Source organism: Adiantum capillus-veneris, chromosome 12 (genome assembly GCF_014529385.1).
Source record: "Adiantum capillus-veneris isolate H3 chromosome 12, ASM1452938v2, whole genome shotgun sequence".
NCBI classification, from domain to species: domain Eukaryota; kingdom Viridiplantae; phylum Streptophyta; class Polypodiopsida; order Polypodiales; family Pteridaceae; genus Adiantum; species Adiantum capillus-veneris.
Genome location: NC_140942.1, coordinates 77453989 through 77473862, shown reverse-complemented (window position 1 = coordinate 77473862; position 19874 = coordinate 77453989). Strand labels below are relative to the sequence as shown.

General features: G+C 43.3%; 1 protein-coding gene across 2 annotated transcripts in view; it reads right to left on the bottom strand.

The window, feature by feature from the left end:
- The window catches only part of LOC147445985 (uncharacterized), a 70512-nt gene extending 55953 nt beyond the window's left edge, over positions 1-14559 (bottom strand). For both annotated transcript variants that reach the window (XM_086525307.1, XM_086525308.1), the window contains exons 1-2: positions 14403-14559; positions 14232-14335 (exon numbers count right to left, since the gene is read on the bottom strand). In XM_086525307.1, coding sequence (XP_086381433.1) covers positions 14232-14335; positions 14403-14466 — 168 coding nt within the window. In that variant the 5' untranslated portion in view covers positions 14467-14559. The remainder of the gene's footprint in view (positions 1-14231; positions 14336-14402) is intronic.
- Between the last annotated feature and the right edge of the window lie 5315 nt (positions 14560-19874).

The window sequence follows — 19874 nt, the reverse complement described above, 5'->3', positions numbered from 1 at the left end:
AAGACAGTTGCAGGGATTTTGTGCAAGGATAAGGCAGAGGATCTTGAGTTTTGGAAGGAGCTCAAGAGTCTAGATGCACAGGTAAAACCGGTGGTTCATTTGCTTCGAGTTCTGGATGGCATGGATCCTTACATTGGCAAGATTTATGAGGCAATGGACCGCATGATTGAGCAGCTTGCACAGCTTGAGCCGAACGCAGAGCGATATGAGGAGATCCATGCGCTTTGCAACTTGAGGTGGAATTCATATGCCTCTCCTTTACACGGGGCAACGTACATGGTGGATCCAGAGTTCCAAGGTGCAGGGCAAGAGACAGATAGGGAAGTCATGAACCAATTTACAGAGATCTTAAACAAGATGGTTCTAGACAGAGATGGGCGACGCATTGTCAGAGATCAGCTGAGACAGTACAGAGAGATGCGGGGGTCATATGGCAGTCCAGATGCTCAAATTGATCGCAGGAAAATAGGTTCAGTGCTTTGGTGGGAGGACTATGGCTATGATGGCCCTGAGCTTCAGAGATTGGCGATCCGTATTCTCAGCCAGTCAGTTAGTACCTCATGCTTGGAGCAATTGTGGAGTACCTTTAGCCACATTGCTTCCAAGAAGAGAAATCGGCTTGGAGTGGAGAAGGCTAATGATCTTGTCTTCGTCAGCGCAAATTTGAAAATGCTTTGCAAGAGTACAGACAAACAGACAGATCCTTTTACACAGTGGGAGATGGAGCAAGAGGCTTCTCAGGCGGGTGGAGATGCACATCCACCAACACCAGGTACTTCATCTGTGGCTGAGATCGAGCCGGACCTAGACCTCGATGATGAGGAATGGGAGGATGTGCATGATTTACAGCCGGCTACTACGGATTGGGAGGCCTCTCAGGCTAGTGGCTCTTGAGTCTTGAGTCTTTGCCATTTATCCACCTTTTTGTATGGCTGCTTGAGCCTTGCCCTCTTTGCCATTTGTAGCTACTAGCATCTTTATGGTATTTGTAGCACCTTGGCCGTTGGCGGCCCTTGAGGTTTGTTACTATGTTAGCCATAATTAATTTCAAAGTGTTATCTCTGACTACTACTCTTGCAATTATTTGAGAGCATTGTGTATGTACTATGGGCATTGTGTTTGCTCATTGTTGTTCATCTGGCTATGTACTCTGGGCGCCTCACATCCCAATCAAGTCATAATAAGGTTAAATGGTCTTCGAATCGTGTTTTTTGTGGATATTAGAGTCAACGGACTCTAATACTACTTATATTCAAACACATAACGCTAAAAAAAAAAAAATTTGGGTGTTTTTTTAGCCTGCCGTTCCGCGCCGTTCCCGTTCCGCGTTCCGGGTAACTCTGACTAAATCACTTAGTTTGCTACGAAACAAAACTAAATAAAACAAAACATTATTAACTTAAAAATGTTCTTAGAAAAGACATGTGTAAAATAAGATGAAGCAACTTACTTTGCTTAAAACAAGTACTCAACTTTAAGCAAAAGAAGGATAAGACATCTAAAAAACTTTATCCTAGAAATCAAACTTCACACAACAACTTGTAACGGAACACATTCTTAAGTCCTCAGGTAAGCTAAGTACGAAATCGAAAAATGAATACTCTACAAAGCTACGAAGAGCAAAGAACAAAACTTGACAATATGTGATCTCAACTTCGCTGCTTGTCCAAACAGGAAGAATAAGATTATCACCTTTATCATGCATAGCTTGGACAACAGCTATGACATCCCTACTCACGTCGTCAGTGCCCAAGAGTAGGTGCAGGTTTGTATAGAGGTCATTCATGCTTTGAACGTACTCTACAAAACCAACGAGCTGAGTTTCTATCACCCTCCGGAGGTGATAGGCATACTCAGCCATAATAAAGGCTAGCATTTATCAAGCTATAGTAAAAATACTACACGCACTAAAGATCAAAACAACAACATAAGGTGATATTAAGTCAAACAATAAGTGGGCTTTTTAGCTCCCCACTTCTATTGAATTTACTACTGATTATCTTTAACATTCAAAAGGAAGAAACATTAAAAATAAACTGACTAGGACATTTGGACTTCAGAAATTTGCCTAAGAGTACTCGAAGTTGAATACTATGAGACTCTCTTAGCTCCAAATCTTCATAAGAGTAGTTCTCAAGGGTATAGAAGAGCTTAAATAGGATCCTTATATTATACCTTTCAAATAATTTATAAGAAAAAGAACCCAATTCCATGGCTCTAGATAGGTAAATCAATCTCCATTTGAAATCTCTATAAGCAAAAATTCTATGGTTAGAAGTGTCATCACTCTCAATTCTAGAGATTGAAGCCCTAGGGAGACCTTGTACTCTACTAAAAATAGTGTTGTGCAAGACAATTGGATTGATTTCAGGAATAGAAGGCGGATTTGAACGAGAACCTTTAGGAATCCAAGTTCTTTTAAACTGACTTGAAGGGAGAACTAACTCGGGTTTGGGATGCCTTCGCCAAAGCATAGGTTTCTTATGGTAAATTGTCTTATTTTTACGTAAAGAAGACTTTCCTTCCAAGTTGAAACCTTTAGGGAAAAAAGTATGCAAAGTTCTCATCCAAAACAACTCTCGAGGCCACACTGATTTATAGAACTCTTTAGAGTTTCTAAAATTACCCTCTATGTGCTCAATGGGAAAACAACGAAAAGACTCAAAGCCATGTTTTGCTATTGCCGCATACAAGGGTTTCACACTTTCACGTACGGTGCTCTTACTTTGAACTTTTCTCGCTTCTCTTACATGTTCCTGAAAACGGACAAAAGTTGTTCGAAAGGTTTGGGCAACATACATCATAGAACTATCGTGAATATTATAAATAACATAAATAACTTGAGAGGTATGAACCGGACTTAGAGAACGATCTACCGCAAGATGTTTTTTCCTTAAACGCCTCAAACGATTGAGGGCTTTTATGGAAGAACTTGTGTAATGAGTACTAACTAAGACATTCTTAAAAGAAGCCCAACGAATAGGACCATCACCAAAAACATGCAAATTCGTCAAATTAGACTTAGCTAAAAACTTAAATCTTTCTTGATACAGATTATGACTACTTTCTAGCTACTGAAAAGAAAGAAGGGTCGAAAAGACATACCTGAGAGTCGTCAACGTTGCTGGTTGAAGTTGAAGAAGAAGTAAAAGTTTTTTTCATTTTTGTAGTAAGGTCAATGTTTCATATCAACGCTCGCCTCAAGGCTAAAGATCCTAAGGCTAGATTGGTGCTAGCCACACCCCTCATTTGTATAGCAGGGCTGCTGCCAAGCAATGAGGTCCTTAAATAAGGCTGCTTGCTACACTCAAAAGATCATCGACAATAGCGTGCAATCGAGTGCCCGTGATCCCTTGCTAAAATCACTACTCAATCTCTCCTCTCACAAGAGATATTTCATGAAACCACACAAGAAACCCTTGATCCAAAGGATCCAAATTAAAATGTTATTTTTATTTTAAGAGTTTTAAGAAAAAAAACATTATTTATTAAAAACATTATTTTTATTTATTATTTTACACACACACAATCAAAAGCAAAAAACAACAAATAGATAAACCAAAACAAGACGAAAAGAAGCCATAACACTCAAACAAACTAAAATCAAGACGAAAAGAAGCTCTACACAATAAATCAAGATACAACCAAAATAACAAAAAAATCCATTACTTATTTATTTTTATTTTATTTTATTTTTTAAGTTTATTTAAAATCAAGAATAAAAGTAATACACACATAAAATCACATCGACACACACATGAGTATAAGATCGGTAGCTGTTGGGGTATGCACACCCTCCCAATATATCTTCATGAAGCTCAACAGCTGGTCACCACTCGGACGAAAATCAAAAAGATTTGCATGTCCGCTAGATGACTGAAAAATATACCTTCATAAATTCAAAATAGTCTGAACTCACGAATTATAAGAGGGAATAAAGCACTCATAAAACAATAAAAGCAAGGAACACAAGAAAAGAAAAGAAAAACAAAAACAAACAAACAAACAAACTAAATCACTTAGTTTGCTACGAAACAAAACTAAATAAAACAAAACATTATTAACTTAAAAATGTTCTTAGAAAAGACATGTGTAAAATAAGATGACGCAACTTACTTTGCTTAAAACAAGTACTCAACTTTAAGCAAAAGAAGGATAAGACATCTAAAAAACTTTATCCTAGAAATCAAACTTCACACAACAACTTGTAATGGAACACATTCTTAAGTCCTCAGGTAAGCTAAGTACGAAATCGAAAAATGAATACTCTACAAACCTACGAAGAGCAAAGAACAAAACTTGACAATATGTGATCTCAACTTCGCTGCTTGTTCAAACAGGAAGAATAAGATTATCACCTTTATCATGCATAGCTTGGACAACAACTATGAAATAAAAGGTTGCTTGAATCTTAGCCACTTTGTCGGTGCTTTTTTACGTAGCAGAAGAGTGGACCACCGTGTCCGTGCATTTCCTTTCCAATAAGATGTTGCCCTTCTGATCTTTGAGTACTCTAAGTAGCGCCCTCCAGAAAAAGTTGTGTCAAATTGTAGAATAAAAGCAAGGGAACTGTGAGCATCTCGAAAACTTGAAAAGGTATCAAACATGAGCACTCTTAGACTTTAAGCCATCTTTAGGAAGAGGGTTAGTGACTTCCATAAACACTTTTTCACAAAGTGTTTGTGACTCCCATCACGAACTCTCACAGCCAAAGGTTTCGCACCTTCCTAGCTAGACCGCACACTTCCAAAAACGCTGGAGATCTGCTGAACAACGCTAGCCTTTGTTGCTAAAAAACGCCAGGTCTTTGTAGAGTCTTGCTTGAGAGAGAGTCGGAGAGATGCCTGTTGCAAGTGGCTTGCCTGTGCACTCCTGCCTCTTCTGCCAGATAAGCCTAGCGTTGGTTTTCTTATATATTATCTTACTCATTTTGCCCTACCCAGTTTCCAACAAAAGTCACTTAAAAATAATAAGTGAAAATTGTCAAAAATTGGGGAAATAGGTCTATGCACTGTAAAAATGCTCCTGATGGGTTCTTATGGAAATTTGATGATCATGTTGTGTGCAACCAGAGGATATGCATCTACTCTAAGTGTCTGGACATGCCCGGTCTGCGAACAGACTCACCAAAGTGCCAGATCACTTCCTATTCTAGACTGACTTGACTGAATTGAACCCTTGTCATGCTGTAGCTTGTCCACGGGCACATAGGGTTGGATGTGTCATGTGACAGATCGAGCCTCATGGATGTAAGTACAAGAGTAGGACCACTCCTTTTGCAGCCTCACATCACTCAAAAGCCCTAAAACCTCATCACCCCTTCTTGGATGGCGTCTGTTTGCCCTCGACAGTTGTTTTTCGTCAATCGCTTGTGTGATTTACAAATTATTATTTTTTTTTAAACGGCCGCCCATTCCTTGGCTCACATAGCCCCCTAAGCGGCCTGTCTCACGTGCATTGAATACCCCAAAGTCCTAAAGGCAATCCCTTCTAAGAACTGCTTCCCACACTGCAACAGGAGCAAAGTTTTTTTAAGAAAACAAGAAAAACTTCAAGGTCGACCTAAAGCAACATTTTTTCCTAACCTCCAAAAGCTTCAAGAAGAGTCAAAAACGCATCAAGCCTCGAATGACAAAAGCTTCAAATTCGAACTTCGAAGTCTCAAGGTAAATGCACCAAGGGCACTCTTTCTTGTGAAGAGGTGCTTCAAGATTCTTATTTATGAAGAGTGACTTCACAATCGGGATTACTAAGCTCGCACTTGCACTATTTTCTTTGTAAAATTGGGCAAGACACTACCATAGAGAGAGTCTCTCTATTGGTAAGACCAAGTCCCTATTGGTAAGACCAAGTCCCTAGCATTTTTTCACAAGCACTTGCATCATGGAAGAAAAAGGAATTATAAAATTTAATGGGGAGTGCTTTCATATCTGACAAACTAAGTTAAGGGGTTATTTAATAAAGAACATTATTAGGCATAGTAAAACCACCTCTCAATGATCACGTAGGCACACAAACCAGGGCATCTACTACACTCAATCAAGAAAAAGATGAACAGGCACTTGGCATCATAATTACTACACTCCATGATAATTATGTACATTTTATAGATGAGTGCACACATGCATACGAGGCCTGGCAAGTTCTGGAGAAGAATTTTGGAGTTAAGAGCCAAACGGAGTAAAGTTAGCCTAAAAAGGACAACTTTACAAACTCACCATGCTCCAGGGGGAAGACATAGCCAGTTTGGTCAACAGGCTTAAAAGCATGATCACACAATTGACCTACATCCAATGCGGAGTAGAAGAAGACGACAAAGTTACAATCCTCCTTAGTGCACTTCCTTCCAACTATGACCATGTAGTCACTATTCTTGAAGAGAAGGAGCCAGCCAATGAAAGGAGTAGTTCACGTAGTCAAAGACGAAGAAGCAAGAGAAGAAGGGGAGGTTTGTTTTGTTACAGGTGTACTTTGAAGATCCATTTCTACCTTCTCTAGTTCAAGGGGAGGTATTATTTGTCATCCAGTGTGGATAGTTCTTATCATCCTTAGTGGATAGCGTCATCATGTGTAAATAAATGGGTTTTCATTATGTATTGCATGCCCAAGGGGAGGATTGAAAGGTGGGCATGGTAAAACACCTCTACACATGTATAGCTTAGTATTTGGCATCTGGCCTATGAGCTGTTAGGTTTTCTATATAGCTATGTGTTAGCCAAGTAGAGAAGTGTCAGCCGGATATATAAATAAAGCCCTCCATGTACATATTTTATGCCATGTTGTAAAGATATTGGATTGTACATTATTATATATTGTGAGGCCTTGGACGAATTCAGCACACACAAGGGGTTGACTGTGAACCTTGGCAAAACCAAGGTCATGATCTTTCACACATCCAGTGCAGTGAGGAGCGCTGCCACCTTCACAGCAGCAGGAGGACAGGTTGATGTAGTCACCTCCTATGTCTATCTTGGCATCACATTCACCAGCCTACCAGGACCCTTCACTATGAGGCAGGCTGCTGCTGACAGGCTCACCCGCGGATATGCAGCTCTGACCATGCTAGAGCGGAGATGCCACCAGGCACACTTTCAGGAGCCCCGCACGAAGGGCTGGCTTTTTGACACCTTAGTCACCCCGGCCCTGATGTACTCGGCGGCAGTATGGGCACCAGGATTGACGGATGACCAGTGGACACAGCTTGAGAGGCCACAGGTATGTATGATCTCACGCTTGCTCCGCAGCAAGAAGACAGTGCCACATGACATTATTAGAGCCGAGCTCGCCACACCACCTATGGTTGTAGAGGCATTATTCCAGACAGTCTGCTTCATCCAGAGGATGAGAGAGCTACCTCCTGACAGACTTACTCGTAGAGCATTTGAGGCAGCTATACAGCTATCAGAGAGTGGGCATGCGAGAGCTTGGTACTCACAGGTCAGAGCATGGTTTGAGGGACACGGTCTTGACATGGAGAGCCTACCACCATTCCAGTACGACCCCCACTCACCATCTGTTCACCTCTCTCGCAGTGAGAGAAACTTGGTATTGAGACAGGATCTGTGGCAGCTATACACTAGGAGAGTCTGGGAGTCACCTGGCTTGGGGACGAGGATGTCAGATTACAGAGACCAGTTTCTCACCATATTGTCTGGGGGGTTCATACAGAGACCACGCTATATGGACACATATATGCCACATAGCTCACGGGTGGCGATTGGTCAGCTGAGAGTGGCTTCACACAGGTTAGAGATTGAGATCGGGAGACATACTGGTGTTCCCAGGGAGGAGCGAGTCTGCAGAGCCTGCACAGAGGAGGTGGAGAGTGAGGAGCACTTTGTATGTAGATGCAGAGCATACACTGAGATCAGAGGCAGATATGAGGCCTTATTCAGAGGACAGCCCACTCTCCGAGAGATCATGGACTCTCGAGATCAGAGACAGCTCGGACGTTTCTTACTAGAGATACAGAGCCATCGGGACACACTACTACAGCCACGCACAGCTACACAGACAGAGGGGAGACAGTCGCAGCTCACAGACTTCTTTCAGAGGATTGCCACCCCTACCTCACCAGATACTCAGAGAGGAGTGACACTCCCACAGGCGGAGGTGAACCGAGCTAGACGACGACCACGAGTCACAGGCTACAGGGGCGTGAGCTCCCACCACCGACAGATCGAGGAGATCCGAGCCCGGGAGCGTCGTGCCACTGAGGAGCGAGTAGCTCAGATGAGGGCCGACCCGACAGCTTTCATCCGGGTAGCCTTGGCACCAACCCCGCCCATGTACCACATCTTACATCCCCCCATTTGTACAGGATGGAGCTAGAGAGCTTGATGCATTCTCATGATTGTACTACCTTGAGCATATAGACATGCATATACCCCTAGAGATAGAACCCCATCCCTCCTCAGATACTCCATTACCTACATTCAGTTCAGTTTTGTATCAGTTTTGTTTCATTTGTCTTTCCGATAGACGGATGACATACACGCCATGTACATTTGATTTGTCTCATAGGCCGATTTCGGCCTGACATAGACGTTAAAAATCTTTCTTTCTTTCTTTCTTTCTTTCTCTCTCTCTCTCTCTACCGTGTGCATCTATGGATGCTCTAGCCTTCAAACCTCCTTGAGCTTCATTGCACCCTCCACCACAATCCCAACAACTCTAAGTGCCTGGACATGCACGGCCTACGCACAGGCTCACAAGGTTGCCAGAACACTTCCTAGGCTACCTAAACCCTAGAAGTAGAAAGTTGGAACAACTTGTCCACGTATACATAGGTTTAGATGTGCACGTGACAGACTCACATGAAAAGCATTGTGAATCTTTCAAGTATCTGGCAACTTCAGTCTGAAGGATACATCATTTATCTTTTCTTGAATCTGGAAAGGGCCATAATATCTCATACTTAGCTTTGGAAAAAGCCGCTCCTTTCCCTTTCTTTTCCGGAAGCTTGCCTTCCCAAATCGCAAAAGCACCCAATCATCTTCCTTCAGCTACAAGTGGCGTCGATGTTTATCAGATGTCTTCTTATGCCCTGCTTGAGACTTCTCAAGAGCCTCGCGAACCTTGGCAAAAGCAGTGTCCAAATCTCTCGTATGCTGATCTCATACTTAGCTTTGGAAAAAGCCGCTCCTTTCCCTTTCTTAGCTTTGGAAAAAGCCGCTCCTTTCCCTTTCTTTTCCGGAATCTCATACTTAGCTTTGGAAAAAGCCGCTCCTTTCCCTTTCTTTTCCGGAAGCTTGCCTTCCCAAATCGTAAAAGCACTCAATCATCTTCCTTCAGCTACAAGTGGCGTCGATGTTTATCAGATGTCTTCTTATGCCCTGCTTGAGACTTCTCAAGAGCCTCGCGAACCTTGGCAAAAGCAGTGTCCAAATCTCTCGTATGCTGATCTGCTTCAAAAATCTTATCTTTGGTGCTTAGAAATGGAGGAACCTTCTTAGCACCCTCGATTACTTCAAATGGCGCCTTCCCCGTCGATGAATGAACCATGTTGTTGTAGGAAAATTCCACCAAGGGCAAGTACTTTTCCCATTGAGTCTTCTGATCCGAAATGTAAGCCTTCAATAAATCGAAAACCACTAAATTGGCTATCTTAGATTGCCCATCTGTCTGTGGGTGGAATGAGGATGAGAACTGCAACCGCGTGCCAATGTTCTCCCAAATTGCCTGCCAAAACAAACTCGTAAATCAGGGATCTCTGTCTGAGACTATGGACTCAGGCATGCCATGTAGCCGAAAAATCTATGAGACGAATAGTCTCGCCAAATGGTCAGGCTTGACTGTCTTCTTTACCGAAATGAAGTGGACTTGCTTGTTAAATCTGCCAATGACTGTCCAAATCCCATCATGCCCACATTGGCTCTTGGGAAGATCAAAAATGAAATCCATAGCAATGCTTTCCCAAGGACGGGAGGGAATGGGTAAAGGTTGTAGAAGTCCTGGTGCCTGTCAAACTTAACCTTTTGGCATACTAAACAATTGCAAACAAACTTGTCCACGTTCTTTTTGAGCCTCGGCCAGTAAAAGTAACGCTCAATACCCTTCAAGGTGGTATCTATGGCGGTGACCCAAAAAAGGTGGACAGTGGCACTCTGTCAAAACCTTTTGCCTCAAAGACTGTGTAACACACAACATCGTTCTCCGCATCAAGTAGTTGTCCCGTATGGAATAGCCTGCAACTATCTCCCCACTCTGTATCCGGTGAAAGATGTCTGCAAAATCACAATCTGTGGCGTACTGATCTACCATATCCTCGAAGATTCGATCATGTATCGCGGAAATAGCCAGAGCTAAAGGCTTTCGAGACAATGCATCTGCCACTACGTTCTTTTGTCCTTGAACGTGGACTATCTGGAAGTGGAACTACGACAATATGTTAGCCCATCGCATCTACTTTTCTAAGAGCTGCTTCTGCGACAAGTAGCGTAAACTTTGATGATCTGTAAAGACGGTAAAATCAGCTCCAAGCACTACGTAAGAGCATGGATAACTACCAATTGCTGTTTCTCATAAATATGTGCCACCAACTCGGGAGTGAAAACATCCTGCTCTTGTAAGCAATGACATGGCCTTCTTGTATCAAAACTGCTCCTAAACTACGACCACAAGCATCACAATAAACTTCGAATGGCTTTTGCAAGTCTGGTAAGGCCAACATTGGTCCCGTAGTCAACTTTTCTTTGAGAGTCTGAAAAGCGGTAATCTTTGTCTATCCCCAAGAGAAAGGAACCCCACTCTGAGTGAGAAAATGCAAAGGAGAAGCTATCTTTGCAAATTTTCGAATGAACCGCCGATAATAAGAGCACAAGAACAGAAAGCTTCAAACCTCATGAACATTCTTTAAGTCAGGCCAATCACGAATAGTCTCAATTTTGGCCGCGTCCATCTTTACTCCTTTTGCTGAGATGATGTGTCCCAATAAATGTATCTCAGGCAAGAAAAATTCGCTCTCTTTCGCGTTTGTAACAGATGGTGTCTATATTCTGCTTCATTCTTGGAGAAAACGATGATGTCATCAAAGAAAGTGCCCACAAATGATCGGTACTCTTTGAAAATCCTATCCATCATTTGGTTGAATGTCGCCGGAGCATTCATAAGGCCAAATGGCATAACCAAATATTCATACAAACCAAAAGTTGTCTGGAAAGTTGTCTTGTAGACGTCTCCCGAAGCAATTCGGATCTGACGATATCCACTCTTCAAGTCAATTCTGCTAAAACGAGAGGACCCCTGAAGTCTGTCTAGTACATCGATCCTTCGAATAGGGGATCTCTTCTTGATGGTGGATTTGTTGAGAGCTCTAAAGTCAATGCACATTCTCCAAGATCCATCTTTCTTCAGTACTAGCAACTCCGAAGAATAGAAAGGTGAAGTGCTAGGTTGGATGAGACCTTTTCTAGAAGTTCGTTTACCTAATTCATTATTTCTTCATTTTGAGCTCGACTAACTCGATAAGGTGGTCGTTTTGGTGGTGTACTACCGGGAATCAAATCACTCGTGTGATCCTCAAGACGAGAAGGTAGTAACTCGTCTGGCAAGCCTTCAGAGAAGCAGTCAACCTGTGCATGTAGAAATTTTAATCGTTACTTTTCTAAATCAAACATATTTGACCTTTGTTCATCATTCAATTCCTTCAAGAAGATCGAGTAAACAAAATACTGGATTTCATTAATTTGGAAATGGCCAAAGCCGATACAAGTGGGACAGACTTTCCCTTCAGCTTTACATCAAGTACAATTTCTATGCCCTTCTCATTTGTCAAAGTCGCTTTCCTACCCCTATAATCGACCACGACACTGTTCTTGTGGAACCAAGTGATTCCTAGGAGGACGTCACACCCTTCCAAAGGCGTGATGTAAAAGTCCTCGTGCCCTAAATACCTCTGACAATGCAAACGAAGTTTGCCTATGACAAGTGTAAATGGAAACATCTCGTCCGGGTGCCGCTAGAACAACCTTCGCCTGTGGCCCCATTTGGTCGGGCATATTTCCAAGTCGAGCCACCAATTCAGGTGAAATGATGTTGGCCTTGGCTCCTCCGTCAAAGAAGATGAGGGCTTCTTGATCTCGTACTTTGCCCCAAGTTCTATCTTTCATCCATCTGATCTAGGTCTGTCCCCACACAATCTGACACCAGTCCTACTTTCATCTTTCCTTTTCTTCCATGTTCTTCGACTTCTCTGGAACTCTTTGGCCCATCTTCTAATTGTCCATAGGGTGCCTTTTTGGGGCACCGTGCAGATATATGTCTTGTTCCCCACAATCAAAACACTTCCCCGCTTTAAGGTACTCGACTTTCTCTTCCTCTGTCAGTCGGGGACGAGTATCTTTCTTTTTCTGTAACTTCTCTTTCCTTTTGTTGTCATTTGTCAAATTTTACCGGTCCTTGGTGTCGACAGTTGATCCGTCGGATAAGTTAGATTACCCAAATGCATAGCAAACCCTTGCTTAGCATGTCCCATCAATTGCTTTATGGACCCGGACTTTTGTAGTCATCAGTAATATTGAATCTCTTTGGGAAGTCCACAGCAAAATCGCTCAATTTGCTGCTTGAAGCTGATCTTTTTTTTAAAAGAAGAGACAGGTAGAAAAGCATCCAAAATCTCTCACAATATAAATCCAAAATGTCTCCCTTGGTCATCCGAAGATGATTCCAGGTTGTAATCACATCATGTTTGTACTCCTGAGTGAGCCAAGAGGAAATAAAAAGTCGCTTGAATTTTAGCCACTTTGTCGATGCTTCTTTACGTAGCAGAAGTGTGGACCACCATGTCCGTGCATTTCCTTTTCAATAAGATGTTGCCCTTCTGATATTTGAGTGGTCTAAGTAGCGCCCTCCAAAAAAAGCTGTGTCAAATTGTAGAATAAAAGCAAGGGCCCTGTGAGCATTTCAAAAACCTGAAAAGGTATCAAACATGAACGCTCTTAGACTTTAAGCCATCTTTAGGAAGAGGGTTGGTGACTTTCATAAACACTTTTTCACAAAGTGTTTCCCATCACAACTCTCACAGCCAAAGGTTTCGCACCTTCCTAGCTAGACCGCACACTTCCTAACAAAAGGCCCTCTTCCTAGTGTCCTTGAATCTATGTGCATGAACCCCCCAAATCTCCCACAAGAGCATTGTGGAGCGCAACCTGTGTCTGCTTTGTACCTAGCACCTTATTGAAATCACCCATGGCCAAAAAGTGATCAGGAATCAACTTGTTCTTGACATCTTTGGAATCTTATTGTTATTGGTTGTGCCAATGCTTGTCAAGTGCTTTACGACTCGAGAATTGTGCTAGTTAACTTAAAGTCGCAATACTTGCATTGCCATCGCCTAGTGTTGGAACCACTTTGCCCTAGAGTGTTGACAATGTGGATAACATTGGTGTTCAGTGCCCGGAGAGGGTTGGTTGGCTTAGGCATGATGCATCCTGTCACAAAATCAAGAAAATTTTACACGAGAATCGATGCCCAATATTGTGTGCGAGGCATAGAAAGGGGGGGGGGGGGGGGGGGGGGACGACATGTACCTTGATGGATTCTATGCACCAGAGCAGTTGAGTGTGCTCTCTGTGCCTCACTTTGCAAAGTTCTTTGTGACTATGTTCTGCTCTCTCCAAAGACTCAACTTTTAGTAGAGCATTAAAAAGGACCAATAGCCATGTTAGGGATCAAGAGAGGAACTAGCACGTCCCCTTGGAACTCATCATCTCGATGATGTCGCTTGCATCGACCCACCAACCACAAGTTATCGCACTCCCCCTTCAGAACAGAGCTGGCTTAAGTACATCCTCTTAAAGACAAGCTACCAAACTCCTAAAACACCCAACGTGTCTAAGAACCTCCAAAAATAACCATCTTGGATTGCAAGCTGCCACCATAGAATTCACCAGTGCTGCCAAGGAGTAAAGACAAAATAATAAGTCAGCTTCCCAGTCCCAATTGTGGATCATGTTCCAAGGTCTACGCTTGGAGATCGCCTTACTGATGAAGAATGTCGACCACAAGGAGGCCTACACCACCTTGAATTCCCCGTGTGTCCTCTAACCATTCATGTCAACTTTGTCCAAAATATAGGCAAACTTTAGCACGCCTTCAATGAACGACAATCATCAATGCGCATTGAGCTTTGGACATTAGGTTAAAACATTGGATCGATCTCTCTCTCTCTCTCTCTCTCTCTCTCTCTCTCTCTCTCTCTCTCTCTCTCTCTCTCTCGCCAAACAACGCACCCTTGCTTCCACGAGCAGGCTCGGAATATTTCTTCTGGTGCTGAAGGTTCCATTGAACCGGACAGTCTTGGGCTGAGCTCCACTCAATCTGATCGAAGTGAGAGCTGCACCAAAAGCCAAGCTAAGAGACTAGCTGTGAGATGGCTCCACGCCCAAAAAAAAACGCCTTACTGTGATGGGCTTGTCGGCATGATGAAGCTGCAGGAAACGAGAGTTGAACCAGACAGTACGCCATGGCTGTTTGAACGGTGTGGATAGTCACACGCGTGTGACCTCAAATTAAATTAAGGGAAAATTACCAAAATATCCTTCTAATTTGTGGAAATTCCCAAAATACCCCTCAAATTTCAAAAATTCCCAAAATACCCTTGTAGTTGGATTGTTCAAGAGTTTCTAATCTTTATTCCTTGTTGACAATTGAGATCTGTTTTTGAGTGCTTAGCATGTAATTTATTTAGCTTAATAAAGTATCAGTCTTCTTATGAAAAGCTACAAGTTTTTTATTTTTGGAAATATTTCATCTCACAACCAGGGGTATTTTGGGAATTTTGGAAAATTTGAAGGGCATTTTGGGAATTCATTACAAAATACTGGGGGTATTTAGGAATTTGAGGGGTATTTTGGGAATTTCCACAAATTAGAGGGGTATTTTGGTAGTTTTTGGAAAATTTGAAGGGCATTTTGGGAATTATATGGGGAATATTTTGGAAACTTATGAAATTTGAGGGGTGTTTTGGGAGTTTCACAAATTAAAGGAATATTTTAGTAATTGTTCCTAATACATATGAAGTGGACTGTACCAGCTGAGGGAAAATCGAAAAAAAATAAAAATCTCAGGTGATACCTTCTTGGCAGGAGTCAAAAGCGAAAATGATGCAGTGCGCAGCCAGTGACGGACGCGGGCAGGCGCAATCCTCCAGGGCAGAGTGAGCGGAAGCGGCCCTAGCGGGGGGGGGGGAGGGGGGGCTCTGTTGGGGTAAAGGCGGTTGTGCCTTTGCCCTATGCCAAACGTCAGTGTTCGACCGCCCACTGACTTACTAACCTATTCCTTACACACATAGTCAATAAGGAGATAGGGCAGACTGCTCCACTCTCCACTCACACACTGTGTGTATTTGTCTCTCTCCCTTCCCTGTACACCCGCAAGCTCCGCACACGCTCACTCTTCAAGTGTTAAGTGGGAGATTGTTGGGGTTAAAGGCGTCTGTGCCTTTTCCCTGTGCTGGACGTCAATGTCCGACCGCCCACTGACCTACTAACCTATACCTTACATACATAGTCAGTAAGGAGATATGGATGATTGCTCCATTCTCCACCCACACACTGCATGTGTCTGTCTCTCTCCCTTCCCGGTACACCCCACACGCTCCGCGCACTCTTTATTCTGTTGCTACTAGATATGTTTTTTTTTTAAAGATTGAGGACGCCTTGGGTACAATGTGGGCCATTTGTTTGGATGGTCTAATGTAGCACACCAGAAGTTGTTGTGCGCCATTGTGCGAGGGTTCAAGACTCCATTCTCCCTTTTCAATGGTAAGCAAAAGCCAAAAGGTAGAATATTTCATGGGAGATAAGGTTGGGATCAGGAGGAATCTTGGTGATGAATGAATATAGAGCATGAGCCAGTAGGCCATAAGGAGAAAATAGAAGATTCGTGAGTACATTCTCTCTCTCTCTCTCTCTCTCTCTCTCTCTCTCTCTCTCTCTCTCTCTCTCTCTCTCTCTCTCTCTCTCTCTCTCTCTCTCTCTCTCTCTCTTTTCTATTCTTGGTGCTCACTCTCCCTCTTCTAGTTCTGGAAGCCGTCTTAGTGGAGGACGTGTGTCCCCTCTCTCTCCTAGGATGCCCCCCCCCCCCCCCCCCCCCCCCCCCCCCTCCTCTCTCTCTCTCTCTCTCTCTCTCTCTCTCTCTCTCTCTCTCTCTCTCTCTCTCTCTCTCTCTCTCTCTCTGAGTGTTGTGATGCTCTCCCTCTGTGTGGAAGCTCTGAGTTGAGGCATCTGAGCCAGTATGTGTATGCTCTCCCTCTCTCTCGAGTCTCTGCATTGAGGCAGAGACTCGATGAGGTTGTTGAAGGGGAAGGGGGGGGGGGGGGGGGGGGGGGGGGGGGTTGTCAAGGGCTCTTGTGAGAAGGGAGAGTGTGCGGGCACGTACTCAGAGTGCAAAGGGGAAGGAGGGCGGGCAATGGGAAGGCGACATTTGGAAGGTTGGGGTGGGGGAATCTCATTAATTAATATCATCTTTTTATCATCCTAGCCAGTAGGCCCCTTCAATTTTTGGAAGCAAGTGAATTAACTAGAATCTGGAAAGATGCTTCTAAAGGTTCAAGGGTAAAACGAGAGGAGTTGACACGTGCTTGTAGCCACATGCTTGGAGAGGTTTCAGGGGAAAAAACAAGTGGGGACATGAGATGTGGAGAGAGAGAGAGAGAGCGAGAGAGAGAGGAAACCTAGGGGTTGAAATGTGAAGCCCAGAATGACTACCCTGACTGTGCAGACATGGCTTTGTGACGATCGCAAAGAAAGCTTACGTCTTTGTAGCGGCCCATTTTGCGAGGGAGGGGTGGGTGACGTGGCATGCAACTTTTGCCTTTGGAGTCTGCATTGCAGCAGGAATCTTTGCTCGTAATTAATTAAAATGAAAGTGGGAATAGACCCAGCAGGCTCCATTATTTGATGCAAATTTATGTAGTTGTAACTAACAACTGTTAAGTTTGATTAGGTCTACCCAATCTTGGAAAAATAGAAGGCCTATAAGTTTAGTGGCATCAAGAATTAAAAGGTAGAGCCGAATCCCCCTATGACTAAATGTTTCGCATTAAAAGATAGAGTGAGATGGTCTCACACTAAAACTGGGAGCTAAACAAAAAAGATAAATACTCTTACCAATCGACTCAAGCACATCAACTATGCTCTCTCTCTCTCTCTCTCTCTCTCTCTCTCTCTCTCTCTCTCTCTCTCTCTCTCTCTCTCTCTCTCTCTCTCTCATATGGCGGAGGCAGTCTCACTGGCGGAGGCAGTTTCACTAGGTGGGAACCAGCTCCTGGAAAGTCGAGCAGCGAATCAATCAGTAATTACCATGACAGTTACCACAGTAACTCCAAGAGGCTATAAATAGGATCCATTACATTGTAATCGGGTTGGCAATTGTTGGTTGTACTTTTGGGCTGTTTTATCTTTTGACTTCCTACTCTTAGTGTGTGGTTGTGTCCTGAAGCTGCTCCTAAGCTACATTATCCCCACTTGTACTCTTACTCTGTAATTCCTAATACAGTAGTCGAGTATACTTCAGCCAGATATGCTTTGTATTCATTCCTACTAAATCTGAATCTGAACACTAATTCTAATTATTAAGCTTGTCTATTTCTCAGCAGATGTATTCCAGTTCATGTAACTGTTCTAGCTCAGTTTCTATCTTTTCCTCCAGTCTACTGATTTACTAATGAATCACCAGTAGATGTAAACTCTAACACTGGAATAAGCTATCTAAAGAGATCATCTCCAATTCCATTTTGGCGATCACAGTGGCTAGAGATGTTGCTCGTTGACCAACAGACTCCTCTCCCAGTTTGAGTTTCAACTGCAGAAATGGCACCCAAACCCAGTCGTGGCCGGAAACCATCCTACTGTATTGACCCTATTCCTGAGGAGTCAAAAAGAGACTCTGGTCCCAAGGATGAACGAGTAACTGACACTGAGGCTCAGGAGGAGCACAATCATGTTGATGAGGCACATGACTCTCAGCATTCTAGTCAGTTTAGAAGACGCAGGGTTAAACGGGAGGAACGCAAGTCCAAGAGTTCTCGGACCACACAGGGAGACAAAGGAGCCAAAGGAAGTAAAGGAAGTCGTCATACTTCAAGTAGAAAAGCCAGGGAGGAGACAGCACAAATGAGACGGAGGGATGCAAACACGGACCATTATAAGAAAGCTTCCAAAAAGAGTTAGGATTCCAAGGTGAGAAGAGGAAGAAATGAGGCTGATAGACATGATTACACATCTTCATTGAAAAAAAAAATTCCCATGTTCAAAGGGGGAAAGAAGGATGACCTGGATGTTCATATACAAGCCTTTGAGCAGTATGCTGAGTTAAAAAATATCGATGAAGATGATTGGGGTGACTACTTTCCGCAAACATTAAAGGAGGCAGCAAGGAAATGGTACTACCATTACCCGGCTTGTCAACTCAGGTCATATAATAAACTGCTTAAAGCTTTCCGACTGGAATATTCAAACAACAGAGGGGATGAGGATATACTTTGTGAGCTGGATAAGATAAGGCAGGGAAAATTGTCAGTCAGAAGCTATGTTAAGAAAATCAAGGAACTAACTAGACAACTGCAGGAACCACCACCCGAAAAGCGGCTGCGAGCATGGTTTTTGAATGGTTTTTGCAGTAAGAAGCTTAGGAAATTGGAGGTGCCGGCACCAACCAAGAAATTCAATGATTTGGTGCAACGGGCCCTGAAGCTAGAATAGCAAGCTAAGAAGGAAAAGAGTCATAAGAAGAGGAGGTCCAGTAGTAGCAGTACTTCTACTGAAGATTCCGAGTCCATTAGAGCCTCTAGTAGCTGCGAAAGCAGCTCATATGAAAGAACCAAAGACAAGATTAACAAAGGATCTTGGTCTAGGAAGATTGAAGAGATGGCCCGACAAATTGCTGAGATTAGCTAGACCAGACAGCCGGTAAGAAGAATGGAAACCTGGTGTTCAAAGTGTAAATCTAAAGACCATGTTTCAAATGAATGTCCACAGTGCACTTATTGCAAAGCCTATAGCCATCTATGGAACAACTGTGGTATTTGAATTCATCATTTTAAGAAGGGAAAAGATTTGTCAGTGGTAGCAGTCACCAATGCTGAACAAGTAAGAGTGGAAACTACCAGTGCTTCTCAAGAAGAGAAACCAGGTGTAAGTGGTACTGGTGCAAGGCGCGATAGATACCAAGCAGGTACCAGCTGGGGCCAACGTCGTGGTAATTTTCAGAATCAAAGCCTGAATTGCTATACATGTGGTAAGTATGGGCACTTCGCGGCTCATTGTCCAAAAACACCTGGGGCTGCGGATACCGAGGCGAAGGTTCCAGAACCGGTTCCTGTACGAGCAGTTACACGAAGCAAAGGGGTGGTGATTGAGGAAATTCTAGAAAGACCAGCGAAACCAGTCACTCTTGAAAGTAGCAAATGGGCTCAGCAGAGAGAGGTATGGAAGGCCAAGGGTAAAGAAAAGGTGGTTGATGAATGGCAGGAGCAAAGAGAACTAGCGGTGAAAATCACTGAGGATTTAGCCAAGAAGGTGCCAGAGCAACCAAAGAGTTATGATGCTCGGGTCATTCATAAGATACCTACCCAATTGTCTGAGACAGCACAACCAAATCAGTCGAAGCCTGGGATGCCTGAGACCATGTTGGCTGCAGTACAAGGGTTGATGGAAGAGTTGGGAACTGCTAAAGGAGCTGAAAGCACTGAACCAAAGGAATGGTATTGTGAAGATACTACCAGTTCTTCAAGTTTTGACGACAACTTTGATCATGAGAAAGAGGAAATTCATGTCAAAATTTGTGACAGAATTCAGAAACTCTCTGTGGAGTTAGAGGACATTAGAAGAGCTTTACCTGAAGCAGCGAAGTTCATCAGGTAGCGAATGAAG